The 18738-nt window shown below is 68.5% G+C and overlaps 2 protein-coding genes across 2 annotated transcripts; both read right to left on the bottom strand.

Annotated features, from left to right (window-relative positions):
- Positions 1-6: 6 nt before the first annotated feature.
- Ncln (nicalin) lies at positions 7-9145 on the bottom strand. Its single transcript, XM_078028469.1, has 6 exons — positions 8765-9145; positions 4878-5068; positions 4278-4422; positions 2977-3071; positions 1679-1759; positions 7-974 (listed from the first exon to the last, which is right to left on the bottom strand). The coding sequence occupies exons 1-6, from the start codon at positions 8946-8948 to the stop codon at positions 867-869; spliced, it is 804 nt and encodes a 267-aa protein (XP_077884595.1). The 5' UTR covers positions 8949-9145; the 3' UTR covers positions 7-866.
- A 2560-nt stretch (positions 9146-11705) lies between these two features.
- On the bottom strand, positions 11706-13913 carry S1pr4 (sphingosine-1-phosphate receptor 4). The gene has a single exon (XM_005332012.4). The coding sequence runs from the start codon at positions 13885-13887 to the stop codon at positions 12736-12738; it is 1152 nt and encodes a 383-aa protein (XP_005332069.2). The 5' UTR covers positions 13888-13913; the 3' UTR covers positions 11706-12735.
- Positions 13914-18738: the final 4825 nt, after the last annotated feature.

Genomic DNA, 18738 nt, shown 5'->3' with positions numbered 1-18738 from the left:
AGAAGGTGGCTCTTGTGGGGCCAGGAGACCACTGAGCCTGGTGGCTGGACCCCGGGTGGAGGAGACACGGGCACCAGGCAGCCCTGGGATGACAGAGACTGCAGGTCCACGGGCACCCTGGGCCAGGAGCTGGCTCTGCCCTCGGGCCGGGATTTCAGATGGACGCCGGAGGACACCTCAGAGCAGGGGACATGCTCACGAAGGGCGTGTCAGGGCGAGAGACCATCAGAACGGCCTTCACACTGTGCCAGGGCCCCAGGCTGCCCGCCACTGCCCTGAGCAAGCAAGACAACTGCCCAGAGCGAGTCCCTGGACGATCTACAGGCCATCTGGCCAGGGCCACAGTCCACACACAGCTGCGTCCAGAAGGGACTGTCTGCGGTGTCCCAGGCAACGACGCCGAGGGGCCCCTGTGCAGCCACCTGCTCCAAGCTCCCAAGTCCGCAGTGCTGTCACCTGCTCCAAGGGGCCATTCACCCTGTGCCCTGTGGCCTGGCTGCGACAGCTCAGCAGGTGACAGACAAGTGACCGCTGCCCAGTGCCACGGGTGGGACAGGCCCCTGCTGCTGGCTGCAGGCACAGATGCTCTGCACACGGCCACAGGCACGAGGCAACACCCGGGACGAGAGGCTGGGGTCGTTCTCGGCACAGCGGCCCTGACTTCTCCAAGCAGTTACCCCGGCTCTCCAGGGGACCCTGCCCTAGGGGACGCTGGCGGCTGTCACGACTGGGGTGTCCTGTCCTGGAGCAGGTGGGGCCGGACACTGCTCAGCAGGATGCCACCAGAGTGTGACAGGTCGCTGCACGCCAGCACCTCACGCCTTCATCACTGGCCAGAGCCCCGCCCGCCGCCCGCCCGCCCGCACTCACGCCGCATGGGTGCGCTTGTAGGTGTAGAGTCTGGAGAAGAGCCGGGCCAGCTCCAGCAGCACCGAGACGCCACTCCCGTTGGAGTCCGCGCCCAGCGACAGCCACTGCGGAGAGACAGCCCACCGCCAGCGGTCACCAAGAACCCCCACCAGGCTCGCCTCTGGCCCAGCTCCGGCTCCCGGCTGGACGGCTAGCCCCTGTGTCCTGCCTGACTGACCACACCCCACACCTGCAGGCCGAGGCCCCAGCAAGGTCCGACCGCCTCCCCGAGGGCAGCACCCAGGCCGCCCAGCCTCCCCCGGGCCTCTGCCCGGCCCTGCGCGTGACAGCTGCCCAGCCTGGTGCCCAGCTGCAGGGCACCGTCCGACCACTGGCCCTGCCTTCACCTCATGTGTACGTCCTAACACGGGGTCCCCTGTGGGTGACAAGTGGCTCTGGGGAAGAGGAAAGTGCTGGGACCACCCAGGGGCACAGTGGTCCCTGAGGGGAAGCACCAGAACGGGCGGGTCTGGGGCCGACGAGGAGACGGGGACTGCTCCTGGGGACGGGCTTCCTTCTGGGGTGACGCGATGCTCGGGAACGAGACTGAGGCCCGGGATGTGCCAGGACACTGGCTGGACACTCCTGTCCTGCAGAGCCCACCCCAGCAGCTCAGGGCTGGGCAGGGGACGCAGGCCCGAGGCCAGGCGCTGTCCAGGAGGAAGACAGGAGGGCTGGGACACGCCGAGCCCCGGGCTCAACCCAGTGCCAAGACCAACAGTGAGGACGCGGCCTCGGAACCCCGAGGGCTCCGGGCAGGGGCACTCACAGGGGCCACCCCGAAGGCGTCGTAGTGAGCCACGATGACGATGGTGGGCAGGTCCTCTCCTCCCAGCCCCGTCAGCCGCCCCTGTGGAGAGAAAGCCGTGACCTGGGACCAGCCAGACGGGTGGCCGCCACCTGCCACTCCAGCCCAGAGGGGCAAGGGGCTGGTCGCCCAGCCCCAGAAAACGCCTCCTTCCTGGGGACAGGGCAGAGGGGGACAGGGCCCCACCTGCTGTGAAGCTGGCCCTGGGGAGGAGGCAGGGGAGCAGGAGGTGACCCCGACACGGCAGCCACCCAGGGCCTCTCCGGCCTCCCATGGCGACTGCTCAGGAAGCCACCAAGGGTGACGTGAGCGTGGGCCTGGCCCAGCTGGACACGCACTCGAGGCTTGCGAGACCCATTTCCCCCCAGGAAGAGGCCACCCCGCCAAGGTGACGCGGCAGGAGCCGGCTGGGCCAGCCCCACTGCCTGGAGCGGAGCCACACACAGGGCCTGCCGTGGTCTGGGGGCCACCATGGCACGCTCCCCTCCCCCGTCACGGGCGTCTCCCGCCTGTTTCCTGTAGCAGCCATGGCACACGGGTGCTATGGCCCTGTCCAGGTGGCGCAGGCCACCAGTGACCGCCAACCGGCACAGCCCAGGAGCCTCGGCAGAGACAGCCAGGCCACGAGTGACCCCAGAGGTGACAGTGGAAGAGCGGCCTGACCCTGGCTCCAGGACTGAGGCCCCTCCCCAGAAAATGGGCCGACCCCAGCCCCAGCCGACAGGAGGGTCCAGGGAGTGGACCGCCAGGGCCGGCAGCTTCTGGTCCCCCCTCCCCTGTGAACAACAAGGTGACACAGAAGCTTCCAGAACTAACAGCAGGTGGCCACATGGGCAGGTTGGGCCCCGAGGTGAGGGCTCAGGGAGCTGCCCTGAAAGCTAGGCCACAGCTTGGCGGGGTCTCAGGGAGCCGGGCAGGAAGGACCCCAGCCCGCACGGCCACACCCTGCCCGGGGCTCCTGCCCGCCCCGGCCTGGCTGCCCCACCCCACGGCGCCCCACCAGCCCCTCGGCCTGGCTGACCCCGGACAGCAGAGCACCCAGGCCCTGCCACTGGGGATGAGCCCCCGGCAGAGCCCCTGGGTCAGCTAAGCCGGTCAGAAAGGGAGCATGGCAAGGCCACCCTCGTTGGCCACCCTCCTGCACGCAGCAGGGACGTGGCGGACGCATCTAGAGGCCCCTCCCGGCCACTGCCCGCGGGGCTCTGGGGCCACGGGGGGCCTCCGCCTGGGGGTCAGGAGCCTGGAGGGCCGGCACTCACCTCCACGCTAGTGATGAGCCAGTCGCTCACGGCCTTGCTCTGGACCCCACTGGTGACCATCTGGAAGCCATTGGCAGTGGCCGTGTGGAGCAGCACTGGGAACAGGAGAGGGACGGGTCACCTGGGCTGGGGGCCGTCCTCCAGCTGCCCAGAGCTGGCTTCCTCCAGCCGCACAGGGCACTGAGGACGTGGTGACTGGGACCTGCACACAGGAACCCGGTGCCCCCCACCGGCTCCTGGGCACACGGCACGTGCCACTGACCGCCACCTGAGGCTCTGCTGGAACCTGGCCTTCCACGGCCTACAGGGAACGGCCTCCCGGCTGAGGCCAGCTGCACGCCTGGAGTCTCGAGGCCAGCGGGCACCCTCACGACACCGTGGGCCTGCAGGACGTGCCCGGGGGGCAGCCAGGGGCCCAGGAGCTGGCCACGAGGCTGGAGCAACTGCGTGAGCCTCCGTGATCCGGGTCAGGCCGCCCAGCTGTGCCCCGCCCGCGGCCTCCCCCGACGCGCCCACACTCCAAGCCCTGACCCAGCACCCCGCGGCTGCCACGCAGGAATCTCTAGGACGCCTATGAGGATCCACGGACACCAGGCTGGGACCCTGCTCAGGCCCGAGGTGACACTGCTGTCCCTCGGGCAGCTGCTCTACGGGCACGCGGCTGAGTGACGGGCTGCCCCCGGGAACTCAAGAACCTTGCCCACCAGCCAGGTCTCACCCACAGACGGCCACCGCGGCGCTCCCCAGGAGCCAGGCCAGGTCCACCTGTGTCCACGGCCCCACCTGCCCCTGGGGCTGGGAGGAGCCAGGGCCCCGCATGCCCAGCCGGCCGCACCCCGGCCTTTGCCTTTTATTCTGGACAGGGGCTCGCTAGGTGGCCCGGGCGGGCCTGGACTTGCTGACCACCTGCCTCGGCCTCTGCGTGGTGGGATGACAGGAGGGGCCACCAGCTGCTGCCCTGCGGCTCCTTACGCCCCATCCGGGTCCCTTTGTCTTTCCCCCGTGGCACAGGGACGCCAGGCCAGCTGCACCCCAGCCCCTGCTGTCCACAGGTGGAGGCCCAGGCAGCTCCTCCAGCTGACCGCCCCTCCCTCCCCAGGGCACAGCACAGCCGCGTCCTTCCCCAGGACTGCGCCGACCCACGGGACCCCCAGGTGGTGATGCAGCGGCCTCCTCGCAGAGGCTGGCCCAGAGGGGACGAGCAGGCCGTGTCCCGCTGCAGCACCTGGCCACAGGCTGGGCGGCCCCCGCCCTGGCCTCTGCTCAGGGACGCCTCCCGCCCTGCCCAGGCCGGAGCCTACCTTCGGCGGCAGAGGCAGAGCCCTGGGAGGCGGAGGCGGCCTGGGTCTGCTCGTAGATGGACAGCAGGGCCTCGTCCTCCACGGCAAAGTACACGGGGACGATGGTCTCCATGGCCAGCATCTCAGGCTCGATCTCCATGAATTGCTGTGGGGAGGGAGTGGGCGGGCTGCTGACTAGGGGCCTGGCGTGGCCACTCCTGGGGCAGCGGGCCCTCGGGTGGGCACCAGCCACCTGGCACTAAGCCCCCCACCCCACCCCCACCCCGTCTGAAAAAGCAGCTCCACCTGGGTCTCCGGTGGGTGTCACCAGGTCCCCTTGGTTGACAAGGGCTCCTCCCCAGGCCACTGACAATGTGTGAGGCTGAGTCTTTCTCCGGGGTGGGTGTCCTGGGTGCTGCAAGATGCCAGGCAGTGTCCCTGGCCTCCACTCACTCCAGGCCAGGACACTCCAGACCCAAATGACACCTGACAGCACTCAGTATCTCCTGGGGACAAAACTGCCCCCAGGGAGCACCAGTGCTCAGAGAGGCACAGCAGCCTGCCTAAGGTCACACAGCTAACCCGGAACCACAGCCTCTGTCCTGGAGAGGGAGGGCTCACCCGCACGACGTCCTGGGGAACAGCGGCCATGGCCCGCGGCAGGATGATGACCACGGCCCCTGCCGACTGCCGCAGGGCCTTCTGGTACTGCTCGTAGGAGAAGTCCGCCAGCCGCATGAGCACGCAGCGCCGGCTCAGCACGTCCGCGTCCATTGTGCGTGCCTCTGTGTTGAGCACCGCGTTCCGGGTGCCTGCGGGGACGGGCCACCCTCAGTCTGGCAGCCCCAGGCATGGGCGGTGCTGGCCACAGCCTGTTGCCAAGCACCAGAAAAAGGCAGAGTCCCTTCCCCTCGGGGACACAGCCCCCAACCCGCAGGGAAACCCCAGCGCAGCCGGACCGGCCAGGCCCTGCAGCTCGGCCAGGGTCAGGAGGACACGCCCGCTTGCAGCCCTGGCCAGTGCGCCTCCAGATGGCCTCGGTCCTGCATGCAAAGGCAGCAAACGAAGGGGTCACCCGGGAGTGGCTGGGCACAGGGGGATCCGGGCATGGGGCAGCGGTGTCAGACGGGCCCTGGTTCCGGAGGGCTCTCGCAGGGCCAGGCTGACCCCCGCATGGGCACAAGAGGACAGACCCCCCGGTGGCCTCGACACAAGCTTTCCAGAAAACCAGGGGCTGTGGCAGCACGGGCTCCGGGCCACGCTGAGCACGACCAGGGAGGGGCAGGGGGCCCTGAAGGGGTCGGTGCCGTCGTCTGGCCCCTATAGGGGCCCAGGGCCCATGAGGCCGCGCGGGACTCCTGGGTGTCGGCTGGGGCAGTGCGGGGACTGCAGCCCCGGGCCTCCTGCCAGGGACTGGTGGCCCAGAGCGGTGAGCAGACCCTCATCCCAGCCCTGGACCAGTCCGCGTCCACTCTGGGGCTCGGGCAGGGGACGCCCAGCAGCTGCCTGTGTCCGCGCCGACCCACTCCCTCAGCGGGCACTGGAGCGGGGGACGGGCAGAGCCAGGTCCCTCCAGGGCCCCAAGACAAGCCGCGGGCACCCTGGGCTCCTCGGCACTGTGGACACCGGCTGGTCACTCTGGGTGGTGTCCCGGGCCTGGCAAGGTGCTGAGCAGCGTCCCCCTCTCTGCCCCTACAAGTCAGGACACCACAGGCATGACAGCCACACGTCCCCAGACGTCAGTGTCCCTTGGGCGCAGGACCACTTGTGGTGAGACCCCTGCCCTGCCCCTAACCGCCTCTGTCCCCTCTCCTGAGAGCCTGGGCCAGCCACGTGGACAGCACGGCCACAGACACGGCCACCCGGCAGCCCTGGAGGCACCGGCCCCGAGCTGCCCTTCCTGCGTCGCAGGAGCCCCTGGGCCACCAAGGTCCACCCGCGGCAGCCTCTCCACAGCGGTGAAGGGACGGCCCCGCCTGGGCGCCCACCAGGGCAGCGTCCTCCGAGAGGCACCGACCGCCAAGCTCTGCGGGGCCTGGTCCTCGAGCGCAGCAGGAACAGGTGAGCCCACCAGGGACAAGGGATGGCAGGTCGAGCCCCATGGGCAGCCCCCAAGGTCAAAGGCCAAAGGCAAGGGACCAAGGTCTCAGACATCCCAAATGACACCAGGCGGAGCCAGCAGGTGACGCAGACCGGGCCAGGTGTGGCCCGGCCTCCGGCTCGAGACGCTGGCAGGAAGCGGAGAAGACCCTGTCCCACGGCGGCCGGGCGACTGACAGCTGGCGGGGCTCAGGGCACAGCCCCACCCGGCAGACCTCACAGGCGCCTGGCCACGCGAGCCCCGCCCAGGGACGGGCCAGCTCGCCGCCCAGGCCAAGGCCACCCTTCCACCCTCACCCACACGTGTGGCCAGCTCAGCCCACCGTCCCCTCCTCCTCCCTGGCACAGGCCCCGGAGCCAGGCTCGTGGGCACTCACAAGGGCCACCGTAGGAGGGGCTAGCTGGGCCACTGGCTGGGCACCTGCTCTGCCCCCACACCTGCCCCGTTTCCCAACAGGGGCCACAGGAAGTTGGGCAAGGAGCAGGCAGGGGCAGCGCTGAGGCCCGGGGCCAGGGGAGGGGTCACGGCTGAGTGTCCTCAGGCCTGGCCTGTCCTGCCTGCCCGCACAGGCTCCCAGACCAGCCTCCCGGACACACAGACCAGGGGCCACCTGACAGGCCCTGCGACCCCCCAGTCTTCCTGGCCTGGCCAGGGGAGGCCAGATCCAGGGGAAGGCCACACCCACGCGGGGCCAGCAGCTTCTGGGCGGCTCATCAAGGGGCAAGAAAAAGTGGGGTTCAGAGAGGACACATGGGAGAAGACCTCGGGTCAGAAAGAAGAATGGGCAGGACCCAGGACCGGGGAGAGGCCAGGGAAGGGAGGTCTGGAAGAAGGGCCAGCAGGGAGGCAGCAGGCAGAGGCTGGGGGCAGCAGGCAGAGGCTGGGTTGGAGGAGGCAAAGGCCCGGAGGCGCAGGAGGCACAGAGGAACCGAAGGCCCCACAAACTCGGCCAACTTCTGGGGGCAAGGCTGTAGGGTGTGGTCACTCCGGCTGCCTGCAGGGGCAGCACTAGGCCCAGGTGGGCAGGCCCCCGAGGGGCTGGTAACAAGTGGGGTGCACAGGAAGGACAGGTGGAGATGAGCCGGGCAAGGGCGGTGACACGGGACATGGAGGAGCAGGGTGCCCGAGGTCTGGGGCTGGCATTCTGAACTGTGGACTCTTCTAGAAAAACCTCCTGCACTCCAGGGCTGTGCTGCCCGGCTAGGTAGCTGCTGGCCACGTGTGGCCGCTTGAATTTGTTATAGTTAAATAGCACTAAACACCATGTCCTCGGCCACCAGAGGCTGGCAGCTCCCAGACCAGACAAGAGACGCAGTTCCACTGGACAGCGCCCTTCAAGACCTGTCCCAGGGCAGAGGCCGGACAGCTGGAGGGAAGTGCTCATTCTAATCCACAGCCCCTCGGCGCCGGGGACACTGGGCTGGACAGTTGCCTGGGGAAAGAGGGGTTCTGAGCAGTGTCCCTGGCCTCCACCACTCCAGGGCAGGACACCCCAGGCATGACAACCACATGTCCCCAGACATGGCCCAGGGTCTCCCGGGCTGACAAACCATCACTCTAGAAAGAAACGAGGTCACTTTGGGCAGAGGGAATCCAAGAGGCCATGGGAATCTGGCTCCCGGGGCCTGGCAGAGGCCGGTCCACAGGCCGGGGCTAGCCTCCAGCAGTCCCCCACATGGCCCTGAATGTGCACAGGGGACCCTGACAGGAGGGCAAGACTGGACTCTGGGGTCAGACTGGAGGGAAGGCAAACCAGACACCAGAAGATTCTGGAACCCACTACGGCTGGGGCGACAGAGGGCGCTCTGACCGCGGGCACGGGAGGGGGGGACAGACGGTGGGGCAGGGGACAGAAGGTGGGGCGGGGGCAAGAGCTGAGCAGGCAGCTGAGCAGGTCCAGGTCAGGGGTCGTGGGTGGGACCTGAGCCAGGGTTAGGGACCCCAGGAGGCCTGGGAGGAGGGAGCAGGTGGGCTCTGGGGTGGAGGAGGTGGACGCTGGGCTGAGGGCGACATGTGTCAACAGAAGGAACAAGAGTGGGGTCAGGGGACACCGAAGGGCAGGCCAGAAGCAGGAGGAGGCCGGCCTGGGCGAGGGATGGGGACGGAGTCGGCTGGACAGGGCAGGGCGGTGGGTGCAGCGGCTGGCCGTGCGGAGAGCTGGGTGGACTGGGACGGACCGGACAGGTCAAGGCAGCCCATCGCGGGCGCACAGCCCAGCGCAGGAGGGGGCCAGGGTGAGCGCTGCAGTGGACCTGGTGGACGGCAGGGGCCGGCGCAGGTGCTGGCCTGGGCCTGGCCAGGGCCGGGGGTTGGTGGCCGGCGGCCTGGACCAGGGTCTGCCGCCCGGGCCGGGCCGGCGGCGGGCTCGGCGGCGCACGCGGCGGGGCGGGGCGGGGCGCGCACGCACCGTAGGGCTGGCCCTGCAGGTCGTACTGCTGCATGCGGTACACCGTGAACTCGTGCGCGGCGTCGGCGGCGGGCAGCGGCGGCGCCACGAGCAGCAGCACCGCGGGCAAGAAGACGATGAAGCCGAGCGGCAGGCACGACGCCTTCAGCATGTTCTCCAGCACCTCGCCCGCTTCCTCCAGCATCCTGGCCAGCGGCGGGTCCGCGCGGGGCGGCGGCGGGGACGGGACGGGACGGGACGAGACGACGGGACGGCGGCCGCGGCTCCCGCGGACTCACCTCGGCATGGGCAGCCGCCGGGGTCCTGCGGGCAACGCGTCGGGCAGCCCGCGTCCGCACCGGGGTCCTGCACGCATCGCCGCGGGCAGCCTTGCGCGCGCTGCCTCTCGGGAGCTGTAGTCCGCCAGGGCGCGCGGAGCCGCCTGGGAGTTGTAGGCCCACCGCGGACTCCCGACGGAAGCCCTGAGGGGTTGTTTCGCTAACGCTACCGGAATTTCACATGAATCCCAAGTCGGGAACGACCTAGCTTTGGGCAGCCATTCTCCAGTGGAACTTGCTTAGACCCTGGCCTTGGCTGGGGTAGGGGCGCGGAGCGGGGAGATAAGAGACGCGGTCAGGGCGTGACCTTGCGACCTGGAAGGAAATGCGGGGGGAAGAGCTGGAGGAGGAAGTGCCTCTCTGGCGCGCTGGTCCTCCTGGGTGTCGTGGTCCCTTCGCACGAGCTCAAAGGATCATGGGAACTGTAGTTTCTGGGGCGCGGGAATAAAATTTAAAATTCCCCCAAAATTTAAATGTCAAGCTGACGGCGGCTCAGACCTTTGCATGAGTCGAGCATCGGTGTCGTCCCAGAGCCCTGAGCGCAGCGCCTGGCCCCGGCGGGCGGCAGCGCCATGTTCGGGTGAATGAATGAGAAAAGGGTAAAACCCTTGCGGGACGGCGGCCACCGGGTGCAGGGGGCGCTGGGATTTGTAGTCTGGAGCCTGGGCCACGTGCGGGGGCTGCGGCGTCCTTGCGTTTACCCTGACTTCTACTTGAGGCATAATTAGACTAAGAAAAGGGAAAAAATGTGACTTATTAGAAATTAAAGTTTAGTCTCTGGGTGTCCTATTGATGTTTCCCTAACCTGACAGCTTAGTGTCTGGAGGCCAGGGGACCGTGATCATCAGTAACCCACACCCCCTTGCACAGGTGGGAAGACTGAGGCCAAGGGTGCAGCCAGAGCCCCAGCCCTCTTGTTGACATCCCAAGCTCCAGTGAGGTCACCCAAGGCCTCCCTTCTGTACCCTCTGAGAAGTGGCATTTGTACTAAGTAAAAGCACAAGTTCAAATCCCAGCTCCTTCCTTTCCCAGCTTTGTGCCCTCTCTGAGCCTCAGTTTCCTCAGCGGTCAAAGATGATGACCAGTAGCTGCAGTTCCTCACCCACCACCAGAGGCATGTGAGGATTCGAGGTCATCAGTGCAAACTGGTTAGAGAAAGAGCCGCTGCTGTAAGCGCTCAGTCTGTGTTGGTGTTCTGAGAAGGTGCGGAAGGTGTGGACCTCGGGCGGATGCGTGTCCAGCGCCTGATCCTGGATGTGGCCTCTGGGGTGTCTACACGGCAGGCTCCCCTCCCCTCCCAGGCCCAGCAGGTCCCAGAATACAGACACACAGTGGTCACGTGGATGGGTAGTGACGCCCCCAGCAGACCTGCTGAGCACCCCGTCTGCAGACCCTGCTCCGGCTGCCCCAGGCCTCTCCAGGGAGGCCCTGGGTGCATGAGGTGAGCAGCAGGAGAGCTGATCCTGGGGTGCGTGCCTCTCACTGCTCTCACTGGCCCCGTCCCTTACACCTCTGCCCTCCGCCACCCCTGCCCCAGGCACGGCTGACAGCTGGACCCGCAGGGCCTGGTGCACTCAGTGGGGAGGCCAGCCTGGTCAGCACGAGGCCTGGGCTCCCACCCCCCCCAACAAAACAAAAGCACGCGACGTGCTGTCTCTGGAACCTTCCCAGCGTCCCAGGAGGCCGCCGTGTCCAGCCTCGCTCCACAGGTGAGGAGACAGGCCGGTGGTGCGGCTACTCAGCTCTAGACCCGGGCAGGGGGTCCCTGAGCCACCCGAGGCGCAGCTCCTGGGGACAGCTGTGTGGAGGCGAAGCGGGAAAGCGGGTTCTGAGACCAGCAGGGGCTCCCAGAGCTCTGGGTCACTAGACGCCTGTGTGCATGGCCACAGGCCGGGTGCTGGGACGGCCAGGCAGCGAGAGGGCCAGAGGAGGGGCATGTGCAGTTGGGGACTGGAGCCAGGGTGGAGGCCACCTGGGCAGCTGGGGAAGCCCGAAGGAGTCCTAGGGGCAGACCAGGGAGGCCATGTGAGGGGATGCCAAAGGTCAGCTCAAGGTCAAGCTCCCAAGGGCACAGAGACAGGCTCGAGGCTGGGCTGACCAGGCCCTGCCTCCTGCCTGGACCCCACCTGCCTGCCCTGGCCCCGAGCAGAGGCAGGAAGCGGGGGTAACAGGCCCCTCGCCAGGCGCCGGGAGCTTGCCCCGCACGTCCAGCGAGCATCCCTGTGCGGGCACTCGGCCAGCCTCGCGCCCAGCGGGTCCTCTGGAAACGTGGTCCTGTGCCTGTCGCAGGCTTCTGTGCCCCAGATCCAGCCGTCGAGCCCTGACCCCCGGGACCCCAGCAAGGGCTGCTGCTGGAAGCAGGGTCCTGCCCTGGAGTCAGCAGGACTGGGGCCCAGGGGGTGGCCCGTCCAGTGCAGGGCGACTGAGATGGAGGGGAGCTCAGGAGAAGCTTCCCGAGCCCAGGGCACGGAGGCCGCCAGCCTCCACCAGACCCTGGAGGGGCCTCAGGAGCCAGCCCTGACCACACCTGGACCCTGACTTCGGCCCCCAGACCCAGCGGAGGAGTGGCCCTGCCGTCGGAGGCCGTCTGTGGCCCCAGGGAACCGACACGTGGCACCTCGACCTTCAGGTTTGGGGGTTTTAATGAGTTCTGTGTAGCCAGGCGTGGCCGGTGGGCACAGCACCGGGCAGCGGGGGATCCAGTCGCCACCTCCGCTGCTGCGGCAGAGAAACGGCCACCTGGTGGGCTGCCAGTGCCCAGCACCCACGGGGGCATCCCAAAGCCCTCTCCTGAGCCCTGGGCTGGCCGGGCAAGGAAGCCCCCTGGGCCAGGCCCAGGTGCGAGGAAACCCGGGCCTCACGGCTGCCATTGAATATAAACTAGGTCAACGGAGTGTCCTGCCACAGGCGGCTCTGTTCTCCACTCTCGAGAACGCGTCCGCCGTCACTGGACGGTCCCCCTGGGTGCAGGTGCCCTGGCAGCACCTGCCTGTCACCCTGGGTTCTGTGATGAGCTGGGTTCACAGTGGGGGGGAAACACAGGCGGGGGGCAGGGCCTCGTCCTCCCCGCTGGCCCCCATCTGGGGTCCCCAGAAGATGCGGAGGTAGAGCTGGGGAAGAAGTCCATCCCCCAAGGACAGTGACCGAGAAGAGAGAGGGCACTCGTCACCGGCCTGCCCGGTGTCCTGCAGCACAGGGAGCGGCTGCCACACACACTCACACACACACACTCACACACACACACACACACACACACAGAGTCTACCCCGGCAGACACACCCCACTCAGGACCACACTCCCAAGCACACGTGCGTGACCCTGCGGCAAGGACACACCTGCCCCTGCACACCGCCAGCAGCCCGGGCCCCCGCGTCGTCACCCCGTGCACACAGGCTCCTTGGCGACCTGGGTACCCTCCCTGCAGTCCAGGCCTCAGCCCCCCAGCCCGCCCCTCACAGCCGCAGCTCTGTGGCCCAGGGCCCCCTGGAGCCGGGGCCTGGCCAACCTGCCACCTGCTGCAGGTGCTCTCTGCCGTGGTGGACAGTGGCCGCCCTGTCCAGGGCCCCAGGGAAAGCCGCTCGGCATCGGCAGGAAGACCACAGGGCCGGGTGCCCCCTCCCGCGGGCCTCGCGGGTGCCTGTGCCCAGCGCTGCCTCAGACGCTGCGCACGCTGGAGATGCTGGACAGGGGCTCCCGCATCCTGAAGCTGAGCGACCGGGAGCCCCGGAAGCTGTCCCTGGGTCTCAGTGAGCTGTCCGTGGTGGACGCTCCAGAGTGGGCCTCGGTGGCCCGGGTCAGGCAGTCCCCGGGGCCGCGCAGGCCGAGCCGGAGGCACCCGCAGCAGAGGAAGGCCAGCACGGCCCGGCACACCTCCCGGCTGCGGAAGGAGTAGATCAGGGGGTTGATGGCCGAGTTGAGCACGGCCAGCGCCAGGATCCAGTCCATGCCCCGCAGGTACTCCTGGGCCCAGACGGTGGAGCCGAAGGTGTCGGCCAGCAGCAGGCAGAAGAGCGGGCCCCAGCACACCACGAAGGCCACCAGGATCATGAGGACCGTCTTGAGCAGCCGGCGGGACTTGCGTCGGGCCGGGGCGCGCAGGGCCTTCTGCCCGTTGGCCTGCACCACCCGGAAGATGGCCCCGTAGAGGGCCAGGATGGCGGCCAGGATGCAGGCGAAGACCACCACGCAGAAGAGGACGTAGTCCTTGGCGTAGAGGGGCAGCAGGCTGGAGCAGCGCTCGAAGGCACACACGCAGTTCCAGCCCAGCAGGGGCAGCAGTCCCAGCAGCCCGGCCAGCAGCCAGCAGAGGCCGATGAAGCCGTAGACGCGGCCCGTCTTGGTGGCCCCGCTCTCGGCCACCGGCCGCACCATGGTGGCGAAGCGCTCGCCCGCGGTGAAGAGCAGGCTGAAGGTGGAGGCCGCCAGGGCCGCGAAGAGCAGGCCCTCCCGCAGGAACCAGTGCGCGGGCGCCAGGCGGAAGGTGCGGGCCCCGGACAGCAGCACGTTGGCCAGGTAGGCCAGGCCGGTGAGCAGGTCGCTCAGCGTGATGTTGACCAGGCAGTAGTAGACCCAGCGCCGCGAGCGCATGCGGGTGGTGATGGCCGCCAGCACCAGCAGGTTCTCCAGCACCACCAGGCCCCCGGCCGCCGCCGAGAGCCCGCGCAGGGCCCCCAGGCCGTCCTCCGGCCCCCCGCGCCCTGCCAGCCGGCCCGAGTGGTTGTAATGCAGGACGATGAGCCGGCTGTGCCCACCGGCCGCCAGTTGGTGGCAGGCGTCCAGGGGCAGCGGGGCCCCCGTAGCGTTCATGGCCTCCTGGGCAGACTGAGGCCCGGGCAGGGTGGAGCTGGCTGCCTGGCCTCGGTTTCCTGTTGTTTGAAATTTCCTGTTTTGTTCAAGGTACCCCCAGGGTGGGGGCCAGCCCAGGGCGGGGAGGGGCATCCCAACGGCTGGCGGGCTCTGCCCGGACTCCGGGGAGGCCCTCGGCAGCGACACCCCACGGCCCCGCCTGCCCCCGCGGGTCCTCGAAAGCAGAAGGGGAGGGGGCCACCTGGCACTCGCCACCCCTCCCTGCCTGTCCCCAGGAGCACCCACCGGCTCCCCAGCTACCGCAGCCAGGCCTGCACCCAGCAGGGGCTTAATAAGTGCTTGTCACCGGCTGCCCACGAAGCCCCTCTCCTCAGGGCTCACCTGGGTCACCTGCTGTGTCCCCTGAGGGGGCTGGGCCAGGCTGGGGCTCCCCAAGGCAGCCTCGCACCGGGAGCCTGGCTCAGGGGAGGGACGCCAGGGACAGCTCACCAGGCCCCTCACCAGCCACGGAGGAGGGCCACGGAGGAGGGCCACGGAGGACCCGCTGTCCCTCCCACCCTGGGCCCATGTGGTCATCAGCCTTCCTGAGAGGGGCCTTGGCCCCAGGCAGGGGTGGCCACACCAGCTCTGCCAGCCGGGGGCCGCACGAGGGGACAGGTAGTTCATGAGGAGGCCCAGGTGACCTTGGGGGCCAGGTGCCCACCCAAGAAGCCCAGTGCCCGGGAAGGCAGAGAGGAGCAGGGAGCTGCCTGGCACCCAGCCCCCACTTACCGCCAGCGCGGGGCGGGTGGCTGCGGGAAGCTGCGCTGGCCTGGGAGGGGCCAGCTCTTGTCCCTGAGGTGACCAAGCAGAGGTAGCAGGAGGGGAGGGGGGAGGTCGGAGGAGACAGCAGAGGCCCAGGCGCAGGACAGTCACCCGAGTCCTGGGGCCAGCTCTGACTGCCCCGCCCCGCCCTGGACAGAGCCCGTCCCAGGCTGCCCCTGAACCCCAGCTGAGCCCTGAGCCCCGCTCCCGTCCAGAGCCTGGCCCAGGCTGAGCCCAGGCAGCTGAGTGCAGGCCCGGTTCTGATCCTGGTGCCAGCCGAGCCCGGCCTCCCCCACCCCCAGCACACCCCTCCCCCAATCCCTGAGCCACCCGCCAGCCCCCTCCCAGCCGGGTTCCCTGATTCTGTACTGAGCCCCGATCCCAGGGTAGCCAGGCGGGGCCCATGACCTCAAGCGTACCCCAACCCTGCCCCGATCCTGTCGAGGCCTGACCCTGGGCTGACCCCTGACCCCAAGCCAGGCACGGTCCCCAGGGTGTGGCGGTCCCTAGGCAGGACCTTCAGCTGCAGAGCCCCTGCCCCCAGGGAAAGGGCTTCCCCGTGCTGGGCCTGTGGGATTGGGGGTGACCCCTCCAGGTGGGCCCCAAGGATGGACGACACCCAGCCCCCTCAGGGGCCCTCAGACCTCAGGCTGCCCACCGGGTGCAGCGGGTGGCACGCGCCTGGCTCCCCTCCCCCACCACCTCCCGCGAGAGGCCGGAGCTCGGCCGCTGGCCCAGTGGGTCACCAGAAGAAGCGGGAGGGTCTCCAGGCGCAGAGCCGCGTCCCCGGTCACTCCCAGGACAGGACGCACTGTCGGGAGGACGGAGCCAGCCAGGGCAGGGGCACTGTGCTCGGGGTGGAGGGAGGACCTAGTGCACTGACCTCGCCCGGGACCAGCGTCTCCCAAGGGAGAGCAGGGGGATGGGGCACCGGTGGACCAGGAAGGACCCTGAGGCAGGTGACCGATCCTGAGGGCCATGGGACTCGGGGTCCAGGCTGGGGTGGTAGCTCAGTGGTCAGCACTGGCCCAGCTGGTACTGACCTCGGGTTCCACCCCCAGCACCACAGGAGGCCAACACAGACCCCGAGTCCACTCCCTCACTGAGGGCACCCAGAGCCCCGGGCACCAGCTCTGGCTCTAAGGGCCACCTGCCCTGACCCTAAGTGGGGCGCAGGGCTCCGGGACCTGCTCATGCAGCAGCCAGATGGCGAGTGGGACCTCTGGGGGCCACAGGGTCGGGAGCCTGGGGACCCTGGGCGGCCAGAAGGGGCGGCAGTGCCCGGCCTGGGACAGTTCAAGCCTCACAGGTGGATGATGGTCCCCTGGCCCCCACATCTCCACCAGGGACAGCCCCAGAGGGTGAGAGCGTTCCTTGGCAGAGACACGGGCACCTGTGGGGCTGGCCTGGCAGCAGGCAGCAGGGCTGCCCAGTGGGCAGGACCCCTGACCTGAGGCTGGGGAGGGAGCGGGACAAGAGCCAGGGAGAGGGGCTCCCAGCACCTGCGGCAGGTGGGACCTCGGACAGTGAGAACTGGACACAGAGGACATCCTGGGGGGTCTCTTGGGGGGTCACCTGGGGGCCCCAGAGGCTCAGAGCCGCGGAGGCGGGAAACAGCACCATGGAGCCAGGGCTGGAGCCCCGGGTCAGTGCCAATGGGCAGAGCTTCAGTTTGGAGAGATGGAAAGTTCTGGAGAGGGAGATGGGGTCGCGGCTCAGCCCGACTGCCCCGGGCCGCCGAGCTGCCCACTGGGAGGTGGTAAGAGGTAATTCCACGCCGAGCTTCCCCAGGATAGAAATCAGAGGCGTCTCGGAGTCAGAAGAGCCCGCCGTGGGCGCGGCGGTGCGTGGGTGTGTCCGTGTCACAGGGCATTCCTGGTGACCCGCCAGGCGTGGTGCTGGGTAGGGGACGCCTCTGCTCTCGGGAGACGTGGGGTGTTGGGACAAAAGCCCACGGTGGCTCCGACCCACTCGCAACCTATTTGTAAAAACGTCGGCACACAGCGCACCTGCTCTGAGCGGGGGAGAGGGAGACGGCCCGCGGTCACCGCGCCCAGGTCAGCGCCTGTGAAGGCCACGGCCGTCCAGCTGGACCATGTCCAGCCCCGACTCAGTCTGCTGGTGCAGTGGACACCACAGAGCGTCCTTGGAGGCCCTCAGGGTCCACGGCAGGGATGCTCTCTGGAACAGCATTTGCCTCTGTGGACTCCGGATGCCTGGCGACTGGCGGTGCCCGGCTCGGGACTGGCACGGAGCGTCCGTGTTGTCGGGGGACCGTGACTGGGAAAGCCCCTGCACACCTCAGCCCTGGCCACGCAGGAGAGGGCGCTGGAGAGGGTCTGGATGGCAGAGGTGCCCGCAGCTGGGCTGCCCACTCGGGCCACCAGCTGGGCACACGGCAAACCCGTGTGGTTTTGGAACTTTCTGGAATGTTTTAAAAATCCGTGTTGAGCGGTAGGAGGAGCCGATACCTCTGCTTTAGTGTCATGTGGTGCTGAGACTTGAACCCGGCTCACGGGTGCCAGGTGAGTCTCCACCCTGAGCCCCAGACACAGCGCTTTCTGGAATTTTTGCCCCCAAAGCTGTCTACCCTCGGTGGTGGCTCCCGGGACCCAGGGGCTGCGGGTAAGGCCCGGTGGAGTCCGGGCAGGCGTGGCCGGGTGCCCAGAGCAGGGCTGGGTTTGGCTCTGACCTGGGGAGGGTGCCGAGGAGCGGAGGGAACGCGCTCTGCAGTCACTTGGCGGCTTGTGCCTCCATGGACCTTGATGACCTCTCAGCTCCTCCACCAAGTCCCCGAGCCCCAACAGACCCTGGCACTGACCAGCAAAGGGCTTCCCACAAAATACCTGGCGGCACCTGAGACTGACCTCCGTCTGGTGCCTTCGGTGGGGTGCCGAGGGCTGACCCGGGGGCCGCCCCAGTCCTGCTTATTTTCATATTTTGAGATGGGGCCTGGCCACGGTGCCCAGGCTGGTCTTGAACTTGCGATCCCCCTGCCTCCGCCTCCCAGGTTGCTGGGAGGACAGGTGTGGCCACTGTGCCCAGCTGAATAGGGTCTTTGCAGATGGAATCAAACGAGGACGAGGCCATTTGGGTGGACCCCGAGCCCAGTGAGGAGGAAGAGGCCGGGCCTGGAGGCTTACAGCTCGGATCCCAGCCACGAGGGAGGCGGAGGCAGGAGGATCACAAGCTCCTGACCAGTCTGGGCAACTAAGTGAGGCCCGGTCTCAAAATCAGCATAAGAAGGGCTGGGGAGGGCTCGTGGGGGGCCCTGGGTCAGTGCTGGGGCAGGGAGCAGGGGCAGTGGTGGCTCAGTGACAGAACCCCGCCAGGAGGTCGAGGCCCTGAGACCAGATGGAGAACAGACACCTGCAGGAGGAGAAGCCACCGAGGAGGCGGCGGCCGGGCACTGCAGACCCGAGCCACGCATCCCGGGGCTGGACGGGCAGGGAGGGCCTCCCTCTGTCTCTGTGGCGCCTTGGCCCCTGAGTCCATGCTCTGGCCTCCAGACCGAGAGCCATGTGTGTTCTGAGCCCCCAGCACCCGCCAGCGCCCCTCAGACCAGTCACCCCCAAATCGAGGGGCGTCTGGCACCAGCCAGAGAAGCCAGAGACCTGAGGCCACGTGGGGTGGACCGGGTCCTGGGTCTGGGACCAGCCGGGGTCCTGAAGGAATCCGGCCTCTGTGGACGTGGAGGCTGGCCCACCAGGGTGGCCAAGCCACCGCCCCGGGTGAGGCCGTCCTGGGGAAGCCGCGTGGGCCTGGGCGCTGTGAGGGCCGCGTCCCCGCAGGCCACATCACAGACGTCTCTGTGAATCCCACCAAAGTGGTCAAACGTGCGGCCGGTGCCAGCAGGCCAGGGCCTCCGGGTGGGCCAGCTCAGCCACCCTCCAGGGCTCCTGGGGGCCGTGCGGGGCTGGCTGGGTGGCCCGTGGCTGGGATGCGGGTGATGGGCGATGGTGGGGCGGGACTGCACCTCCTGGCCCAGGGTGACCAGTGACGGGGTGGGGGGGGGACAAGGGACACTTCCCTCCCTGGCTTCCCGGG

Source organism: Ictidomys tridecemlineatus, chromosome 2 (assembly GCF_052094955.1).
Source record: "Ictidomys tridecemlineatus isolate mIctTri1 chromosome 2, mIctTri1.hap1, whole genome shotgun sequence".
Taxonomy (NCBI): Eukaryota; Metazoa; Chordata; class Mammalia; order Rodentia; family Sciuridae; genus Ictidomys; species Ictidomys tridecemlineatus.
This window is presented reverse-complemented; position numbering and strand designations above follow the sequence as displayed.

What these genes read in the sequence shown, in the direction of transcription:
- Ncln (XM_078028469.1), bottom strand. Translation starts at nt 8,948, where the DNA reads ATGCTGGAGGAAGCGGGCGAGGTGCTGGAGAACATGCTGAAGGCGTCG. An exon ending in CCTGCAGGGCCAGCCCTACG is followed by an intron (nt 5,069 to 8,764) that starts GTGCGTGCGCGC and finishes CCGTCCCCGCAG; the next exon opens with GCACCCGGAACGCGGTGCTC. An exon ending in ACGCCTTCGGGGTGGCCCCT is followed by an intron (nt 975 to 1,678) that starts GTGAGTGCCCCT and finishes GTCTCTCCGCAG; the next exon opens with TGGCTGTCGCTGGGCGCGGA.
- S1pr4 (XM_005332012.4), bottom strand. Translation starts at nt 13,887, where the DNA reads ATGAACGCTACGGGGGCCCCGCTGCCCCTGGACGCCTGCCACCAACTG.